This window comes from Pungitius pungitius, chromosome 1, assembly GCF_949316345.1.
Source record: "Pungitius pungitius chromosome 1, fPunPun2.1, whole genome shotgun sequence".
NCBI classification, from domain to species: domain Eukaryota; kingdom Metazoa; phylum Chordata; class Actinopteri; order Perciformes; family Gasterosteidae; genus Pungitius; species Pungitius pungitius.
Window position 1 is genome coordinate 2,028,152 of NC_084900.1, and position 20,280 is coordinate 2,048,431.

At 50.8% G+C, this 20,280-nt stretch overlaps 2 protein-coding genes across 2 annotated transcripts; both read right to left on the bottom strand.

Moving 5' to 3' along the window:
• Window positions 1-141: 141 nt before the first annotated feature.
• On the bottom strand, window positions 142-11,450 carry LOC119222869 (adenylate cyclase type 4-like). The gene is made up of 25 exons (XM_037479827.2): window positions 11,133-11,450; window positions 8,450-9,451; window positions 7,424-7,621; window positions 7,138-7,299; window positions 6,614-6,763; window positions 6,088-6,230; window positions 5,693-5,932; window positions 5,443-5,601; window positions 5,198-5,357; window positions 4,770-4,937; window positions 4,570-4,601; window positions 4,411-4,464; window positions 4,202-4,265; window positions 4,019-4,116; window positions 3,849-3,933; window positions 3,630-3,767; window positions 3,458-3,535; window positions 3,197-3,372; window positions 2,431-2,515; window positions 2,187-2,345; window positions 1,949-2,095; window positions 1,752-1,859; window positions 1,563-1,677; window positions 1,352-1,476; window positions 142-1,232 (listed from the first exon to the last, which is right to left on the bottom strand). The coding sequence occupies exons 2-25, from the start codon at window positions 9,182-9,184 to the stop codon at window positions 1,098-1,100; spliced, it is 3,714 nt and encodes a 1,237-aa protein (XP_037335724.2). The 5' UTR covers window positions 9,185-9,451; window positions 11,133-11,450; the 3' UTR covers window positions 142-1,097.
• Window positions 11,451-13,289: 1,839 nt separating this feature from the next.
• khnyn (KH and NYN domain containing) lies at window positions 13,290-19,315 on the bottom strand. Its single transcript, XM_037479860.2, has 9 exons — window positions 19,147-19,315; window positions 18,194-18,455; window positions 17,381-17,515; window positions 15,238-16,844; window positions 15,032-15,162; window positions 14,809-14,905; window positions 14,538-14,645; window positions 14,137-14,238; window positions 13,290-14,047 (listed from the first exon to the last, which is right to left on the bottom strand). The coding sequence occupies exons 2-9, from the start codon at window positions 18,416-18,418 to the stop codon at window positions 13,705-13,707; spliced, it is 2,748 nt and encodes a 915-aa protein (XP_037335757.2). The 5' UTR covers window positions 18,419-18,455; window positions 19,147-19,315; the 3' UTR covers window positions 13,290-13,704.
• Between the last annotated feature and the right edge of the window lie 965 nt (window positions 19,316-20,280).

Consider the following 20,280-nt stretch of genomic DNA (forward strand, 5'->3'; position numbering starts at 1 on the left):
AGGGTTCTGTCCAATCAGAGCGCGCGACTCGAGGGAAATTCCGCAGTTCTCGACGAGGCGAGGTAAACGCACCACGTGGTGCACGGAGGGATTTAGTACACACCGCGGCTGGACAAAAGTACACACGAGACATCAGTGGTTGCATTTTTTGTTTTTATTAAGTTTATAAATATAATAGAAAAATATTTCCTACACTCAAACTCTTCACGTGCATTCACACATCCTCCCTCACATATACATATTACATTGATTAAATTAAAAAAAAGAACTGGTATGTGTATGATCAACATTTGTTTTTGTAAAACTCCTTTTAAGAAAATAAGTGCAAGAAAGTGCATTTTAAAATGTGCATTATTTGGCTTTTCATGACAAAACTCCTCTTTTTGCCAGGTTTTTTCGGATTTGTGACACGTATCACAAATAAAGCAGTGTGTACTTTACATGTTCATCAACGGTGTGACGATTATTCAGTATAAGTCGAACGATCCAGGATTTCACAATAAACTCATGGATTACAGATGAGACAACGTTACGCCGTCTATCGGACGTTGTCTTGTCAGATCTTTAAAAAGTACACACATTTCATTCAAAGACTGTTCTGTACCAAAGTGCAAAACATTTAAATACAAGAAAAAATTATTAACTAAATAGTAAATGGTGTTTTAAAACAACAATGGAAAGAACGATTTGTAAACTATCTAAAATAAAATCTTCATAAAACAACTGTAATTTTTGGTTCTTGATAGCTTATTTCTTTTGTCCACTGAATGAATCCCACACGGACACCGCTGGTTGGCGTGTTTCCGCCGCGTTTCCCACGGCATCATTTCACACTTTGTGTTACCAGGACACCACGGTGAAAGGAGACACAGCAGGTGGCGCCCTGAGCTCCTCCGTCGTCCTGAGCACACGGAGGCGCTCCTCCTTTTACTCAAGGGGATTTTATTTAGCAGTTCACCCCAACGGACGGAGGCAGCTCCTCTCCCCAGCTGCTACGCCTTCGTTTCCGCGGTAAGTCATTTGTCGACAGATGTTTAGGGGGGGGGGCTGTCGAGGTCGGGCCGGGCCGTTCGGTACACAGGTGATCACCGCGGAGGTCAGAAGGGAGGCGTCGACTGGTCCCTGTCAACGAAGTAGGTGGTGAGGTCGCCTTTGCCCTTGACGTGGACGACTCCTCGCAGCGTGACGCTGTACCCGACGCTCTCCACCATCTGGGCCGTCTCCTCCGTCACCTGAGAGCGGAGGAGGAGAAGAAGGAGAAGGAGGAGAAGGAGAAGGGAGGAGACCCCGTGAGGCCCGTGAGCTTAAAGAACCGCTCCAATCCACACCGCGGACACCTGTCCCCACCGACCTGTATCTTGTCCACCACCCCCGTGCTGTCCATCCTGCTGGCCACGTTGACGGAGTTCCCCCAGATGTCGTACTGAGGTTTGTGGGCTCCGATCACTCCGGCGATCACCGGGCCGCTGTTTATTCCTGCAGGTAAACAGAAGAATCAGTGGTACTGACATGGACCCTGTGTAAAACGTATGAAAGGGCTTGTGGGTACTAATCGGACCCACCGATCCGGAGTTTGAAGTCGGTGAAAGCGTTTTCGTTGATGGGCCCCATTTTGCTCATCATAGCGATGGCGAACTCCACCATGGTGCGCACGTGGGTGTAGGACAAATCCACCTTCTGCAGGGGGAGCCAGAGGTCACGATGCATTCAAGTAGGATGGGAGGAGAGAGATTTATTCAAACTGAGCAAACCTTCTCTTCACCCCCCCGCGGCGCGTGCCTCAGCCCGACGGCGGCCATGTACGTGCTGCCGATGGTCTTGATCTTCTCCACCGAATAGAACTTGGGCTTGAGGAGTAACTAAGAGAAGCGAGAGTCAGTCGGGGAGACGGCGAACGCGACGCGGCTTGTTTTCTGGCGGGTCTCCTTCCCCCCCCCCCCCCCGTTACCTCGTCGAAGTCCGATATGATCTCGTTGAGGAAGCGCAGGCACTCCAGCCCGTCCTGGTTGTCGCTGCTCTCGCTGTAGTACTCTTTGAACTCGGGCACCGAGGCGAACATCACGCACACAGAGTCGTACGACTGGCTGTAAAGGTCCTGAAACACAAAGGGACGGCGATTCATTTCCAGACGAGACGCGCTTCAGTTCACCAACGTCCTCCAACGTCCTCCGATCGACCTTCTTTACCTGGTTGCGGATAGTTTTGCCCAAGAAGAGGGTGGCGACGTGGAGCGGCAGGACGTTGTGGAGGAGCAGCTTGTTGACCATCTCCATGTTCTCCATCTCCTCTCTCTCCGACTTGAAACAGTGGTCCAGCAGGAAGTCCACGCGGCAACTCAGCTCGTCCTAAGACCAGTTGGGAAATGAGTTGATGTGAGCTTTAAGGACAGAAGACGCGTGTGGTTTACTTGTATTAAAGACGCAGACGTACCTGTCGGGCCAGAATGAGGCAGACGATGTAGAAGATGACCAGCCAGACCCCAGACATGATCAGAGGGTCCTTCAGGATGCCCGGCCTGTAGAAAAGTCACATTCACATCGTCATATAATCTGGACAAATTAACTACCGTCTGTGTCATTCCCCCCCCCCCTTCCATTACATGATCAGGAGTGTCTTGTGTCGCCCCCCCCCCTCCCTCATGAATAAATGATGTGAAACTCTAGACAGGGATTAACAATCTGGACTCTGAGTGCGGGACAAAAGGCGGGAAACTCGACGCCTCGGCTGAACGTGTGCGAGTGAACGAGTGAGCGTCCACAGTGCTGCTCTCATGCATCTCATTTGTCTCATTGTCTCGTGGACAGAATGTCACACGCTGTACCTTTTCTCCACTGAGCGACTCTAGCAGAAGGTGTGGAGTCTAATTTTACGTTATGCTTTTTATTTATTAGGGGCGATGCGTAGGCTCGTTCTCAAGTGGTTCCACTATCAGTTGAACTAATTTCCATTTGTAATTAATCCATTTTGCAATTTTTTTATTAATGTTTATAGACAATCTAATTTTGAGGGGGGAAAAAAAAAAGACACAAGATGATGCCTTGTAACGGCTAGCGGTGTTCAGAAGTACTGCAAAACCCAAACATGTTCAACTTGTACTGATCCAGATCCTAAAATCTGATAATACTTTGATGAAATGAAACCATTTCTAATTCAGCGATTAATCATCGTCACCAATGGAAAGACGCGTGTCACTCACTGGGTGCCGTTGTAGTGCAGGTTGACGAGGCAGGTGGACCTCCTGGAGAAAACGTCTAGGAAGAGCGCCAGGTAAACCACCACGGCCAGCGTGAGCAGCAGAGACTTCACCGACAAGCTGGTCCTGATGAACACGATCACTCCCAGCATGGCCAGCAGGCAGCAGTACAGGTAGTACTGGGAGACAAGTTGGGTGGGACGTTCAGAGCTCGTGATCAAGTGCTCCACCTCACACGGTGGTAAAGAAGGTGGTGGTACTCACGGGCCCGGTGTGAAGTTTGAAGCCCTCCAGCTGGGTTCTGTTGGTGATCGACAGACAGTCGTTTCCAGGAAGGAAGGACTGAAACAAAACAATAAAAACAATTGATAGAACATATAGTTCATCCACCAAAGACAGGAATACACAAACAGAGTTATGATGGAGAGGAGCTCACATAGTTGAGGACGGCCATGAGCAAGGTGATGAGAACGCACAGGGCCACCACGAACAGGCGCAGCGCCGCCCTCTTGGAGACGCCGCGGGACAGACCCGATATCCACTGAACGCCGTGCGGGATCTTGGTCCTCCACTTCTGCAAAAAACAAAAAAACGTTTAAGATGGCGAGCTGTGGGCGAGCTCACAGCGGACACATGGGTCCAAGCGCCTGCTCACCTGCAGGTACCCGGTGAACGTGATGGACACCAGCAGCAGCAGCACCGGGAAGGTCGCGCCGTACGACACCGCCAGCTCAAAATTCCTGGGAGGGGTGAGAACAGATCACTTAAGCTGTATGCCCCCCCCCCCTCATCATATGTCACGTGAGAATCGAAGGTTGAGCTCACTTTATGGAGACCAGCATCTGGACCGCGAAATTAGTGACAAAGATGAGAGCGAGGCAGGTCACGGAATGGTGCAGACCTTTGACCTCCGAGAGGGAGAACTGCAAGACAAGCGGTTATCAAACCAACACGAGCCAATTTACTGTGTTTAATTCATACATTAATTAAATGAAAGAATTAATGTACCGCTTTCTCAAGACTCAGGTCGTTGAACAGCAGAGTCAAACAGTTGAGCTTCTTTTTTCTGCTCCTGCATGAAAAATACGGAATAAAAAGTCACAATAAATATCATAAATGCTGTAGTCACTGTAAAATAAACCTATTTTCTAAGAGACATGTCGCTTGTCTGCATATTTCTTGCCAATTCTATCAACGCGATTTACATGTAAACTTACACTGCCCGGTCCAGTGTGTCCAGTGACCCCCTGACACCGCTGTCCACAACCAGACTGGGACGAAACGACAACACGTTAGAAACCCTTTTTTAATTTTTCCCCCTTTTAAATAATCCCGTCTAAGAGAGCTTGTGTTTGGATTCATTCTGGGAAACTTACCAGCCGTGGTTGTTCGAGCACGTTTGCCGATCCTGAAGCAAACACGCACACACACACACGCACACGCACACACACACACACACACAGAGAGTCAATAACATGCATGACCTTATCTGGTCAACTCTTTCTAACATACAATAAAAGGCCACACAAAGGATCAGAAGACTGGAATAAAGAATATGTATTGGTGTGCTTCGTACCGCTGAGCCCTGGGATCGGACCGCTGAGCGCCTGGTGCGGCGCTTCTTGTTGGCGGGCGCGGCGTTCGGGTCGCTGAAGTCAGCGAAGGGGTGGATGGTCTGCCAGGACCGCAGGTACTGAGACATCCGCATGGACGCCCGCCGCCTGTTCTCGCCGGTCAGTGGAGCCTGGGAACCCGAGACGGGGGGGGGGGGGGGGGGAGGGTTACTTTTATCTCACTGGCTTGGGATTCGTGCCTCCTTGGGAGGTGGGTCACATCAAGGAGCGTGAGCTCCAGAGAGAAGATCTCCCTCCTCCCTGAGTCCTAAACCCGCTTCTCTTTATACACACAGACAGGCTGCCGGGGAGTAGCAGACTTAAATTGCACCGAACCAATAAAGAATGAACTAGAAAAGCAAGTTTCCTAACAGCTCAGCAGAAGACCTACTAGTCTATTGATCCCGGGGAAGCTGTTGTGCCTGTGTGGGTCCATCACCAGGTAGGTTTTTCTGCCTTTGAGAAGAGGGTCCCGGCTCCCCCCGTCCCCGTCCTCCACTTCATAAGCTCCGTTCAGGTGCTGCATCGTCTCCTCCGTGATGTGCACCCGCCTGTCAACAATCAGAACGTCGGCCTTTAGTGGCGAGATTTGATCACGACCGCAGAGGCGTTCGCAGAGGAGCCTGCGTCTCTCACCCGGGGAGACCTCCGGACTCCATGTGGTTGGCTAACGTGACGTCATGCGACCACACGTCGTACTGCCACTTCTGCTGGCCGATCACGCCGCACAGCACGTTGCCCGTGTGGACGCCCACGCGCATGCTGACCTCCACCCCCGTCGCCGCTCGCAGTTTGCTACGGGACCAGACGGGAAGCACGGAGGCGTGAAACCGACGCTCAGGCCCCGCCGAAAAAAAGGCAAAGGTCGAAAACCACACAAACGGACCTGATGGCCTTGCACATGTCCAGACCCATCTGCACGCAGTTCCTGGCGTGGGTGGGGATGGGGTCGGGGAGACCAGACACGCAGTAGTAGCAGTCGCCCAAGATCTTAATGCGGAGACACCCGTTGGCCTTGGCGATGACGTCGAACCGGCCGAAGAGCTTGTTGAGCACGGCGACCAGCTCCTCCGGCGTGCAGGTGCTCGCCAGCTGGGTGAAGCCCACGATGTCCGCGTACAGGATGCTGCACAGAAAACACACACACACACACACGCCGCGGTGAGTCCAAGACGCCGAGGGGGGCGAGGAGCAGATGCCCCGGCTCGGGGTGACACCACGGAGGACGCCACCGATGACTACACGTGACGTTGGGGCGGAGTGTAACAGGAGGATGGTCACCTGACGTCACTGTGCTTGCGCACGTAGAGGCTGTGGAAGCTTTTTTTCTCCTCCTTGTCTTTGGGCTTGAAGAGCTTGTTGATGACCTCGGTCTTCAGCTCCCTGGCGATGTACCGCGGCAGCACCGACAGCAGCAGCAGCTCCTGTTGCCGAGGGACACGCGGCGCCATGAGTTTCCAGACCTTTTACACGGGGTCATTGAATTTCTTTGACAATCTGCACACGGCGGCTGTAAAATAAATTGGCGTGTTTGCAGAGCGCAGCGCGTTTCATCTATTTGTTTACCTGCTGTGAATGGCGTCTATTGGGCCTCGCCGGTTCTATCACCGCCTGGCTTCAGACGAGTGAATGATTAATCTATCGACACCTAGAGAGAAGTAACCGGACCCAGGCAAACAGCCCTCCGACGAGAGCGACTACACGCGGGGATTTTTACACTCAGAGTAGGTGAAAGCGAGAGAGATGACCAAAGAAAAGCAGAGAACAAAGCGCCAGTGTCCAATGTGCACGAAGCCGGCGTTCCAACCTGCTGGTATTTCCTTATTTCCTTGGCGGAGCGTATGACGCTGAACTGTTCTCTCTTCTGGTTGGATTTCCTGCGTACCTGCTCGCTCACCCACAGGTGGAAAATCCCGACGCCGTTCACGCACACCAGCAGCAGCGCATTCGCTACCAGCTGAGGAGGAAGTCGGGGGGGTGGGGAGAGAGAGAGAAGGGAGGTTAATGACACTTCAGTCAGAAGTCCGTGCCGCGCTGATCGTCATCATGATCGGGATGCGTATCTAACAGAGAAGCACGCGACGAGGAACCGGTTTCAGGGCGTGAATCAACAAAAAAAAGGAGACGCAGGACGTTTTGCATTCGACCCGTTTGGTGCAGAGCAGCTGTAAAAGTCTGCCGGTCACAAACCACCAGGGCCAAAGGAAAACACCGCACGCCGTATTTGAATTCCAGACGCCGTTCTCTCTGGATGCCGGCAGGTCATTTGCAAATATTTGGGTACACTTTTACATGTCGAGCTTTATGATGCACAGACGCAAAGCCCGTTACCTGCTCGGCCAGGTCGGGAGTCCCTCGTCTGGTGACGGAGACGTACGCGCTGATGATGACGATGTGCGAGAGGCTGGTTCCGATCCCCACCATGAGGGCCCAGGCCATGGAGAGGGGCAGCACGGTGTACACGCTCAGAGACAGGAAGAGGAAGAACGCCACCTGGGAGGGCCGAGAGAGAGAGAGGAAGAAGACTCGGAGGTTAAAGACAGCCGGGGGGGCGGGGGGGGGGGGTACAGAGACCAACCATCAAAGAAAAACTCCACATCGCTCTGATCCTTTTCACCTGGTCCCACGCGGTGACGGGCTCGTCGGTGAAGATGAAGACGATGGCGACAACGTACAGCGTCCCCCAGACGAAGAGCGCCAGGGCTCCTCCGCAGCGCCTCAACGTGGCCACCCAGGGCAGGCAGACGAGCAGGGCGGCGCTCAGGCACAGCACCACGGACAGCACCGACAGGGCGCCCACGTGCTCGATGAGGGTCTGGAGACGGGGGGGAGAGGTTTTTATGTGGAGTTGTGTACGATAGCAAAGACCCACAATAAAACGCCTTCATTTATCTGCTCCGGTTGTGTCAAAGGTTAAAGTTAAAAAGGTATTTGCATCACATTTCTCCCCCCTTAGAATATTAACAGCGTTGACGCTCTTGGTCAAAGACCTCCAACTTTGAACAAAACAAACGCACCCGTTTCTGCAACTCAACGTCAAACTAAAAGGAAGTAACGTGTTGTTGTCTTAAGTTGCAGGCTGACCTGTGTGCAGTTATCACATTCAGTGGAAAAGAGAAGTCACAACGTGTTTTTGTGTCAGGAATGTTGTGGAAGAACCAGTTTGAAGCTGCCGTGACCCACTTGGAGAATGCCATCACTTATCCAACAGAGACGTCAAGTATGACGGGATCTTGTGATGTCTCTTGGTTTTTTTTATTTTATTGTCACGGATTCTCTTGGTTCAGGATGAGGATTCGCAGCTTTTCTATGTCATGAAGAATACCTTTATTTTGGGTTTGGGATTTTTCGTCAAACATACAAAGACATTTGAGGATGTCCTTTTTTTTGTTGTTGTCCAAAACCAAGTTTAAACTGTGTATTCTTTGTCATGCATAAGTTAAGTGTGTCTGTGTCTGTGTGTGTGTGTGTGTGTGGATGGTGTACACACACACACACACACACACACACACACACACACACACACACACACACACACACACACACACACACACACACACACACACACACACACACACACACACACACACACACACACACACACACACACACACACACACACACTCACTCACTCACGTCTCACCTCTCGCGTGGTGGGAATGAGGACGATGATGGCCACGCAGAAGGCCAGAGACAGCACCAGTCCGGACAGCATGGCCGGAGTCTCCTCCGCGCACTGCAGGAAGGCCCTGTGGAAGGCCTGGTAGCAGCAGGACACGCCCTCCTTCACGCTCCGACTGGACCGGGTGCTCCGCACGTCCTCCTCTCCGTCCCCGACTGAGTACTGCCGGTCCCACCTGCTGTAGAGGCTGTCCCTCGCTTGGGCGCCTCTGAACTCAACGTCGGGCAGCGCGGGCGGTCCGCCGGCGGGCGGGCTTTCCTCCGCTTTGGCTTCGCCCGGGAGCTCGGTTGTGGCGCCGCCTCGGCCGTCGTCGGGGCCGTTTTTGGTGATTTGGACAGAGGGCTCCAGGCTGCGTTCGGGGACGCCCCCGGCAGTGCTGCGTCTCGTCTCCCCGTCGCTCTGCGGGGTCACGCCGGTCCCATCCGGCCCCGGGTCGGCCGCTCGGGGCTCGGGGGCCCGCTCCGTTCTCGCCACGCCGACCTCCACCTGAACCCGGGGCTCGCCGGGCCCCCGGCCGCTCGAGTCCCACTCGCCGTCCTTTCGGCTCTTCGGGCCGTCGCCTGCTCGGAAAACGTCCACGACGCCGCTTGGCGCCGACCGCTTGAGTCCGTCTTCGGTTGGGCCGAAGTCGTCGAGCTCCACGATGTTAGAGGCGAACCCGCCGTCCCCCGGGAAGCCCTGCGGCTCGTCCTCCATGGTGCCCCCCCCGCCGGGTCGACTTGTCACTCTGCTCCGTCCGGCTGTTTGTCTCTCCGTCAACACGCAATTTACATCTCGGCCTTTTCCACAAGTTCCTCTTTTACCTGCGCGTCAGGAACAAATTACAGCCAAACTAAAACGCTTTTTCCGGTGAGAGTCCTCTCCTAGCGACTACGACGATGAGGTGACAGACGTCCATAAATGTCCTTGAGACGTGGTTTAATCTCTCCTGACGAGTGTTGCTGCATGCTGGATGGAGTCCCGCTGCCAAAAGAAAAAGAAAAAAAAGAGTTGGAAAAAGCTGTAAATAACTAATCTTCAAGTTTAAATTCAGTCATTAACATCTGCTTTTTCTGCCCCTGCTGTGAGGCTGTGCCGCCATAGTGAGAGCCAGGTAGTCCTACCTGCGCGTGGTTTTGACGCCGTTTTAATGGCAAATTTCTTCGGGTCATTTCCCCATTATGCAAAAGAACTTGTTAGTCGAGCTGTGTGCTCTTCCCCCCCCGACACAAGCGCTCGCACAAAGACGCCCGATCACATTGTACTGGAATGACGAGTCAGGGACGCGCCCAGTGCAAGTTGAGAAATAAAAATAAAAAAAGACATTCCAGTCACCACCTACACTCGGTGTGATCTGAGTCTTCTCCACTGTACAGAACCCTGCCGTGTCCTACCCCCCCCCCCCCCCCCACCCTGCGTCCCCGTTAAATCAAAAATATCCCTCTCTAATCCGCCCCTTCTGCCGCACTCAAGTGATTCGATAGAGGTCATTCATCGGTTCCCTTTGATCACCCCCCCCCCCCCTCCCCTCCCAGTGCAACAGATCCGTCTCAAGTTGTGACATTTTACATCACAGCAGCCTGGGTTCTTCTGAACACGTTGAATCTTCATACAGGGGGGGGGAGGGGGGGGGCACACACAGCGCATGTATTGTTGTTCCCCTGGTTTTTCCGTCCTGCTGGTTTCACGACTCTGTTTTTCTTGTGTGTTAAGAACAAATTTGAGTGGAAAAGTAACCAAAACGAGCCGAGAGAGACACACACAGGTGGGACATTTAAATGTGCAATTCTGCTCCTGGATAACATTCTGTGCAGCATACAACATTGTGAACATTAAAGGGAAGTGAGGCGTTCCCGCTTTCTTTTGTTGCAGGTTGACCTGCACATTTTGCAGTTACTACCCGGTGGCACCGTTCAGTGGGAGAAAAAGACGTCACGGCGGATTCTTAATTGAGACGCATGAATGTGGTTTTCGGAGGCGCCATTTGCCTTCATGGAAGTCGCCTTTCAAACTTGGTTAAGCCATGTTCTCTCGTCCCCCTACAGCACATTACCCACATTATACTGTGACATCTTGTGGTACCCACAATACATGTGTTGATATTCATCAATAGTTTCAATACTATGTTCCGTTTGTGAAAAACTATTTCATGAATCTTATGAAGATGACCCAGTTAGATAGTTGACCATACAGCTTTCATTTTGACCAAACATAGAAATACATTCAATCACACACATTTGCTATTGTACAACTTTAGCACTTTGCAACGTTTTCATTATTGTTGAATTGAATCTATTTTCAAAATAAAAGTTTGGACCAGCAAAACAACAACAGAACAAGACAAAACAATTGACTAACAATGCCATTAAAAAGCAGGTTATCATAACCAGCAGAAGCAGGAGGGGGGGCTACATGTGTTTTAAAGTACTTTTATGTATATTTTAAAGCGACATAACTTTTCATGTCAACCCTTCGATTACCAAACAGTTAGCTTAGCGTTAACCTAAATGTTAGCTAACTTAAAATGTCCCATTTTCACTCCAAACTAACGAGACGTTAATTATTTCACGTTAATGAAAGTCGACGGAACAGAACAAAGGACAAAGTTTAAACAAGAAAAGCAAGAGTTCCATAAAGTTATTGTCGGGATAAACACTGTTCTCACCTCATAGCTCATTAACGTCAGTTATCAAGTTGATGGTCCACTCACACGCGACCGGGTCCGCGTGACGTGTCTACCGACCCGCTCCCTCCGTCACCGCTGACCGCCGTTGCCATGGTGATACGAAACGTATCAATAAGTTCAATAAGGTCCGAAATCATCCGTTTAAAAAAGAGACACGCAGCTGTGGGTTCGTTCACGCGGACGTTTTGAGACGGTCTGGTTTCTCGCGTTTTAGCGCGCGACGGCGCGAGCGTGGAGGCAGGTGGAGGCGCGGGAGCGCGCGCGCGAAAAACGGGGACGAGCGCTCCCGGTCCAGCTGCGCCTGATAGGAGGAGAGGCGCAGGGAGGGATGGAGAGGAGGGACAGGTGTTTCACCTTTGAACAAAAAGGAGACTAATCCGTAATGAGAAAAAATATCACCTAATAGGTAAAAATGAGCTAACTATCCTGCTTTTATTTTAAAACATGAATAATGATGTATATGTACGTATAATAATATAAGAGTTGCATGCGTCGTCGTTGCTTCATTGAGTACTTTAGAAACTGTGAGCAGATGTTTTTTTAAAAGACATTATTTTGTCCAACAAATTTAAAAGGAGTTGATTCAACCCCCGATTTCGTTCAGGGGTGGTTTATTAATTAAATACAGTATTTGTCCAACAGCTTAATTGAAAAAACTTCTTCTAGCAAGAAAAAAGGTGTTATTGGTTTATTTATTTCCCTTTATTGCCAAACAAGGTATTTTACAACAAAGACAAACACACACACACACACACACACACTCGTGCTGCTGAGAAGACGGTGCAGCTGCAAGTTTTATGGCCTGGTAAAAGCATGTAAACATACCAAACGCCACCTCAGAGAATGGATTTTTATACTTTTTATAAACTATTTCAAAGGAAAATATTGTACTTTCTTATCAGCAACATTCATCTGACAACTTTGCAAATTATGATTATTTAATTATAATTAAAAACAGATAATATAATCAGCGATGAACCTGGGTACTTCGTCATGATATAAAGCAAGACTGAGTTGATTCTTGGAGGTACTCATTCTTCTCTCTCACCTGTCAAAACATACTTTGACGCACTCACCGACTGTCCGTCTTTATCAGTTAAATCTTTATTTATGTGCGCAACGCAAATTTCCAAAAGCAATAAAGCAATGTTACAAAAATAGCTTCACAGACCCACATTGATGGAACTATACTCCTGTACAGGTGAATCAGACGTCACGAGAAGTGTCCAGAAATAGAGGCTGTGCGTTTGCCCCATTGTTTAAAAATCACCCGACCGGTTTTGTAAGTTTCTATTCTCAGACAGGAAGTCAAAGAAGACACCAGACTCACCCTTTCTAGTGATAATCATTATGACCAACACCTCAAAGTATAAAACACAAAAACCTTCCCAATTCTTTCCTGGTGAGTCATTTTGCTCTTTATGGTCTGGAGAGAAAAATAAGAAGAAAAAGGAGTTTCATTTGGTTTTATATGCTGAATACAAACTAATTTAATTTAATTCTAGCAGCGTCTCTTCTCACAGTGGTCACAGCGACCCTAGAAGACGTTGTCCTGAACTGCACTTTATTTTAACGTTGACTTATTGTCACAGGATTCTTTTGAGTAAAAGTTGTGCATTGACACATAGAACCAGCAGTAACCTCCGTCTATATATGAACACATTTTAAGGATTTGCATTTCAATGTGAGTGCCATTGGTTGTATGTAACACCAACAAGCACCTTTTACCTCAAAATGTACATACGAACAAACGCTAATGCGATGATTTTATCTCACAGTTGGAGGATTCTGTCTAAATTAAGGATCTTTGGTCACATGACCTATATGGTCCCCCTGCTGACATCCTCACGTTTGATTCCCCCCCCGAAGCTTGGCCTGCTCACCGAGACACTCGTGATCACTGCAACCACGTCTACATCTAAAATATTAAAATATATATAAATAATAGGTTTAGCATCAAACAACCGATACAAAGTCGGTCCTCTTACAGGCTGCATTTCTTATTTGACATGACAACATTTTTTTTATTGCTTTTTCTCAAAACAAAAAATGGATTTAAAGAAATGCTCCTAAAAAAACAGAACAGAATCGCTAGGTCCTGCTCAATCCTGCTTTAGCATTGTTGCATGATTAAAAAAACATGAGGAGGCTGTTCCAAAAACATTTGACCGTGTTTTTGAGACGTTAAAAGGCCCCACTCGAGCTAACTGCTAGCATCAGCGTGCTAACGTGCTCGCTGTGACAACTCGATCCGTCCGATGTGTGTAATGCAGGTTTACCGGGTACAAATGAGGTTTTAGCCCGTTAGCATGACGCAGAGTACAGCGGATGGAATTTGGTTTGCAGGTGTTCGAAAAGTCGCTCCACGAGAATATTCACAATGATCATCAGAAGTGTTGTTCAGACATTTACATTACGACGTACCCCTATAAATCACTTTATTTTAGCCTCATTTATGTTTCAGTAGAAAATATGGACTCTTGATTTGAGGAAAAATAGTCCAACCCCTGCTGGAATAGCTCCAAAATATTTTAAAAAACGCCCGGCGCTTTTACTGCTCCAAGAGCAGATCGGACAGCGCGTTGATGTCCGTCTCGGCCGGGTGGCTCTGCAGAACCAGCGCCACCATGTGGTCCTGACCGGGGAACACCTGGCACAGCTGCTCCCTGAGGGCCAACGTCTCCTCGGGGCCCCTCTCCGCCAGCCGCCCCTGGGGGAGTCCCGCCTCCCACCCTTTCCCGCGGCCCCTCCGATTCCCCCGGCCACCGCCGCCGCCGGCCGGCGTGCGGTCGCGGAGGTTCAGGAGCTCCGTCTGGGAACAGCGCGGCGGCTCGGAGGAGAAGGGGAACGGCGTGGACGCGCCGGCAAAAGAGTGGTTCCCTGGTTCCGGAGTCCTGGGAGGAAAGAGGGAAATTCCTGCATCACCGTTACGGCTCCGAAAAAACAAAGATGGCGTCCGTCGGACACGGCTGCCTGCGTGTACCTGTGATCGGAGCGCAGGAAGTCGTCCAGGTGAGGCCCCCCTCGGCCCAGAGGGTCGTCCGGCACCATGAAGTGATCCCCGACAAACGTGTACTGGAGAAGTCTGCGTGGGGAGAAACCATGACGTCATCAAACCGCGATGGGGGGGACTGGCCCTTTAATGGCGTTTTTTTATATGCTGTAACACTAAATCTCTCCTTCTATCATGGCAAAAGAAAACTGTCTGGTTAACTGAATTACTTTGAGAAACTTTTAAGTGCTTCTGCACTTCATAATAATAATAATAATAATATACAGGTAGAGTCATTGTTAAACGTGACATGTCAAAGGAGCTGAATTCCTACATTTCTGATCCAAGGCGTCCAAGCGGTTGCATCTGAGACAAATGCTGTCTTTTCGTACCTCTTTTTGATGATGTCCCTCCACACGGGGGACTCGTCTGAGAGGTCTCTCAGGTTGTCGTTGGTGACGATCACTCCGTCCGTCTTCTGCGCGTGCTGCAGCATGAATCTGCAGGAAGGTCAAAGGTGCGTTCACTCAAATATACAAACTACACACAGTCAATGTACCGTTGTCTCACAATAAGAATATTGCAGTTTTGTGATTATTTTTTAGCTCTTTGTTTATTTAGCCACTCTATCATCAGTCAGATGCAGGAGGAGCTCCTGGCTACCTGTCGTCATACGAGCTGATCATCTTGCCCTGCACCTCTCTGGAGGGGGTGTAGGCGAGCAGGCCCAGGTTCTGCAGCTCCGTCAGATAGTGCTGCTCTGCAAGGTCGGGGACAAAAAAACAAAGACTGTGTTTAGTCTGCACCAAAACGGACACACACACACACACATACACACACAAGACTCAAGAATTAAGAGATTAATCAACGGACTGGCGGGCGCTACCTTTGATCTTGGGGTTGCTCTTCTGCCTCCACTGGGGCAGGAGGGCGATGATGTGTCGGTGACCTCGGTCCCAAAAGTGCTGCACGGCCAGAGCGATGCCTCGGCAGGAGAAGAAGTGACCCAAGCCGTGACTGTTGGGGGAACAGGGAACAGTTGGACGTACGGTTCAAACGGGAAGAACCCCACAGCCCTAAAGCCTCTCTGACCTCATGGCCACGTTGCTCCCGTCGATGATGATCGCCCGCACTCTCGGGTCGCCCGTCTGGTCCGTGAGCTGGAGGTCGAAGGGCATCAGCAGGCCCTCCAGGAAACGCTGCTCCCCCGTCACCACCACCGGAGAGGCGGCCGCGAAGCCCCGCCTGTCCCTCGCCCCGCAGGGCGCCGCCTCGCCCCTGGCGAAGGGGTGCGGCTGAGGCACTTGGGGCGCCTTGTGTTTTGGGGGTGAGACCCGGTCGTAGGTTGGGTCGGTTTCTTTCGGGGGGGATGGAGGCAGCCAGTAGGTGGCGTGCTGTTTGTTGGATTGGATGAAGTTGAGCGGGGGGTCGAGGGGGGGCGGATAAGTGGGCATGGGCGGCCCTTTCACTTGTGCCTGGACGACTCGGTGTGGAGTTTGTGAGTCCGCGCGTCTTTTAGCGTCCAATTTTCTCACCTCTGCCGGCGCCAGTGGCTCGACTTGTCTCGCCCCGCCCCCAGAAGACCTGACTTTTGGTCCCTCCTCGTCCGGCGACACGTCGTCCATCTCCCTGGGCCCCTCCCTGAGGGCGTCCTTCTCTTCGTTGACCCCTCTCTGCAGCTCCAGGAGCAGCTGGCGAGTGGATCCGTCGGGCAACATGCTGTAGACTTTGGCCACTTTCTGCTCCATGTAGCCGCAGCTGGCCGCCGCTTTCTTCACCACTCCCAGGACGAAGTCCTCCTCCGGACCCTTATCCTCGGCGACGCGCTTCGCCGCGGGGTGTCCGCCGTCTCCCGGCGCTCCGCCCCGCGACTCGACTCCCGCCTCTTCCGTGACCTCCTCCTCCTCCTCCTCCTCCCCCTCCCTGTGCTCCGTCTCACAGGGTCGGTTCCTCTCGTCCCGGCTCTCCTCCGCCTTCTGCCGGTCGCTGCGGTCCTGCTCCTGCTGGACCACGTCCAGTATCTGCGAGGCCTCTTTGAGTCCCGTCCGGGCGAGGACCCGTTTCACCAGGTCCTCCGTGTACCCCATGGCGGTGAAGAACTTCAAAAGGAGCCAAAACTCCTTGTTTCCCGATGTCATCTGCAAGTCCCGTCCCTCCTCCTCGCCCTCCTCCGTCTTGGTGCCTGACTGCGGCCCCTCCGGAGGGGGGTGCGCGGCTCCACCCTCGGCACCCTCCGCCCTCCCCCGGTTGTCCCCGGACTCGCACCGGGACCAGAAGTCCCCGAACCCCGAACCCGCGGGCAAACCTTGACTCGGCCGGCCTGTAGTCCTCCAAGGCTCGGGGAGCGCGTACCCAACGGCGAAGGGTTTGTCCCGCGCGCCCTCCGGGTCCGGGGCGGGGTCCGGGGCCGGGTCCGGGGCGGGGTCCGGGGCCGGGCTCGACCCGCGCCGGGACTCTCTCGCCCAACGCAGCAGGGTTTCCTTCACGGTCCCCGGCAGCACCAGAAGATCCAGGAGGTGCTTGTCCTCCCATTTCTCCACCAGGCTTTTGAAGTCCCGGCGCGAATCCAGGGACTCGCCGGGGCGGCCGTCCCCAGACTGCGCGCCGTCGTACCGCGCCACCAGGTCCGTGATCAGGGAGTAGGCTCGCACCACCGGCTCCTCGAGCCCGGATATGAGCAGCAAGCCCGTGGAGCCCACCTGGTTTGGCGAGAGTAAAATTGATATTAATACCTCCTGATGAAAGCCGGAGAAAAGATGGAAATGGGTTAATTTATTGTTGTGGCTATACATATGTCCATAATGATATATATATATATATATATATATATATATATAAACCAGGGTATATTGTATTAAATAATATGAATAATACTGTGAATGACACCAGACAAGGTAAAGTTTTGTATACTCCTGTGTGAATGAAATACTTCAAAATGTAAATTACTGAGAACTTGGGATAAAATTATAATGATTCATGAATATTTACAGCTACACATTTCACGAGTACACAAAGTGATCAGACCCTGAAATATGTCAGTGAGTCGGTGCTAGTTATTTTCAATTCATCACATTATCTTGTTGTATGATTCAACTTTAAAATTTCCCTGTTACAACATATCAGTGTTAAATAAGTTCATTACTTCATCACAGCTGACGACATTGACTGAAAATGCAATTCCTTGAAAGAATGAACGCGAGATGGCCTCAACAAATACCCAGAATGCAGCACTCACCACTATATGTGCCGAGGTGTTTTTTGTCAGGCAGTCGACGAACAGCCCTCGGGCTCCACAGAAGATGCAGTGAAGGACCTCGGGGTAAGACACCTCCTGCTGCTCCTCCTGGTTCACGAGGCCCTTCACAAACAACTGAAGGACCGTCACAGTTACCTTCACTAATTCACTGTCCCACTGCAGGACCCCAAATCCATCAGAATAACTACAGCCACGATTTCACACGGTCTTCAGTTGAAAACTGTCTGAATTGTACCTGCAGACGTCGACTTTAATGTGTGGTTCACATTAACGTTTTAATAAAGAAAACACATTGATATTTATAGACATTTATCATGGGACACAGCCGGATTGATAATGTCATGCAACTTCTCGTCAACTATTTTAAGAGCAGGCTCAACCTGTTTCAATGCTAATTATCTTCCTACTTCTCGGCACTTCCTGCACTTCAGTGGAACTATCGGCGGCAGACTTATGCTAACGAGTCACACGCCACCATGTGACCTTTAGAGGAAGGCTTCTATGCAGTGGACACCCCTCGTGCAGGTTTTACTCTGTGTGTTACCTCTGAATCGTTGACGTACAACGCTAGAAAAACACCTGTAAAATATGAATACATCAAATGTGGGACGCACACATACACACGTGTGCTATGACACGCGCAGTGTGCAGTCATGTGGGTTTTTTTTATGTTTAACTCCCTTCTTGTTGTCAGTCATCGCCTTCCAATGAGTCAATCAAAACTTTCCAAAACCGAGGGGGTTAAACTCGTTCACCGTCACGTGGGGGGGGGGGGGGGGGGTGAGGCCTCACCTTGGCGGCTCGCACGTCGCCGCTCGGCCCTCGCAGCTTCAGCCATATCTGCCCGTCGCCGCCGTGGGAACCGCCGTCGGCCCCGAGGCCAAAGGTCACCCCGAATATCCGCTCCACGGTGGCGTGAAGGGAGGCCAGGGGCCCCCGCAGCGTGCCGGCACACGCAAACTCATCCTCCACCTGCGGCTCTCCGCTGCCGCCGCCGCCGCCTCGCTCGGCCTCCATCCCCGGTTCTCAGAGGCGGCGTCAGATGTCAGACATACTGTGGAGGGGGGGTTGAGTGGGGGGGGGGTTGTTATGTTTGGGTGCAGCATTGCTTCTTCCATCATGAAGAGGACAAGGTGACGTCATCCCTCTAAAATCGATGAAATCAAGTGTTTTTCCAGCGCAGCTTTAACTTAAATCAAAGGTGTACATACACTTAGGCGATGTGAAGTAAACTACATGTCCCAAGATGCACTGGTTTTATGAACGACCCGTGAAGACAGAGCCTTCACCAATGACTGATGCATTAAAACAGAAACACGTAAACATTGCTTACAAATATATTAAAACACCCATAAATGACAAGCACCACTAAACGAAAGAGAAACAACAGGTTTATTCTAAAGTGGTAACAACAAACTAAAACCAAAGCAGTGAAGTAAATGCACCACCTTCGACCTCCAACCGTGTAAACACGTCTCTCCCTTTCTACACACGTATCAACACACCGAGATAACATTCCCAGCTGGGTTTGACTGTCGCTGCCATCAAATGAATACGGAATATATAGTGTTACCACACGGCTCGAGCCAGATGTTCTTTTCCTTTAGAATGAAACCTCTTTGTAAATAGAACATCTGCGCGCGGTGTTAGCGAATAAAGGAGAAAACAGGGGGGGGGGGGGGTGAAACCACACCGGTCAGTACAACAGTGAAAAACAAGATGTTTAGATCGTCTCGTTCTCTTACGTGAGGTCGATCGCTCCTCCGAAGTGTCGGTTCCTGCGGCTCCGGCTTCCGCACTCATTAAAACAACAACAACAACAACTACTACAACAACAACAACATGCAGCCGATCCGATCAAAGTTCAGCCACCGAGTGCTCAACGCACAAAGTGGGACGGAGAGAGAGAGAGAGAGAGAGAGAGAGAGAGACTCCCCCCCTCCCCTTCTGGATGGTGGAGGAAGCTGGAAAACGAAACTAAACGAAGAAAATAAGCAGCTCGTTTGAGAAGGGGGGGGGGGGGTTTCCGTCCGGATGTCCATTTAACACCAGAACGTTATTACTTTATTCCAAACGGAATGATTGTTCGCGACACGTGATCGAAGTGGAACATTTAACGCGTGTATTTTCAGATGTGTTGATTTGTGGGTCAAACGGGAGGTGGAGGGGGATTTCCAATGACGTCACCGCCGGGGGGTTTCTGAGAGTGTGTGTGTGTGTGTGTGTGCGCGCGCTCCTACTCTGGCACAGAGGCTTCGTAAAAGCAGATGCTGCAACCTGTTTTTAACCCATTTCTGTCTCATGCTGAAAAAAAAGAGGAATTGGTGACTTTTATCCGTTTACAAAGGTTCCATTTCAAAGACAGGAAGAGAGACGTTTCCTCCTGCGCATCCTGTCTCCGTCTCCCGGGGCACACCGCGTCAAACTGGGTGCAGAATATGCCATTAAAAGCATGCGTGTCTGTGTGCGGGCTCAGTTGTGTAGAAAGTGCTCGGATCTCGTGCACACTGCAGTGTGAACATTCTCTGCTGCATGTATTTAACGTTAATTAAAATGAAAAAAAGTGTCTCACTTTTTAAGCGTTTCAGAATAAAATTCCTCTTAGTAAGCATTTAGTGTTGAATTATTGCGTTCATTGCTTTATTGTCACAGGTGCAGGTGATTTTCATTATTTTATGGTCTGGGTCAATCTTGAAAAATACACAATAACGTAGGTGTAGTTTCTATTTTGTTTTGATATAACTTGAATCAAGTGACTAGGAAAGAACCGGCAGGGTTTTTCCCTTTTTCCGAACTGTGGCCTTTGACCTCAATGCCGAGCACGTGGCCGGACCCTAACCAAGATGCTGACTGAAGGGAATTACCCACAAGAGGAGACT

Coding starts and splice junctions, on each gene's coding strand:
- khnyn (XM_037479860.2), bottom strand. CDS start 18,418: ATGGAGGCCGAGCGAGGCGGCGGCGGCGGCAGCGGAGAGCCGCAGGTG. Junction 14,646..14,808: donor ATCAGCTCGTATGACGACAG/GTAGCCAGGAGC, acceptor ACCTTCCTGCAG/ATTCATGCTGCAGCACGCGC. Junction 14,239..14,537: donor AGGGACATCATCAAAAAGAG/GTACGAAAAGAC, acceptor CTCCCCACGCAG/ACTTCTCCAGTACACGTTTG.
- LOC119222869 (XM_037479827.2), bottom strand. CDS start 9,184: ATGGAGGACGAGCCGCAGGGCTTCCCGGGGGACGGCGGGTTCGCCTCT. Junction 4,465..4,569: donor TGCTCGAACAACCACGGCTG/GTAAGTTTCCCA, acceptor GTTTCGTCCCAG/TCTGGTTGTGGACAGCGGTG. Junction 3,934..4,018: donor CAGATGCTGGTCTCCATAAA/GTGAGCTCAACC, acceptor CACCCCTCCCAG/GAATTTTGAGCTGGCGGTGT.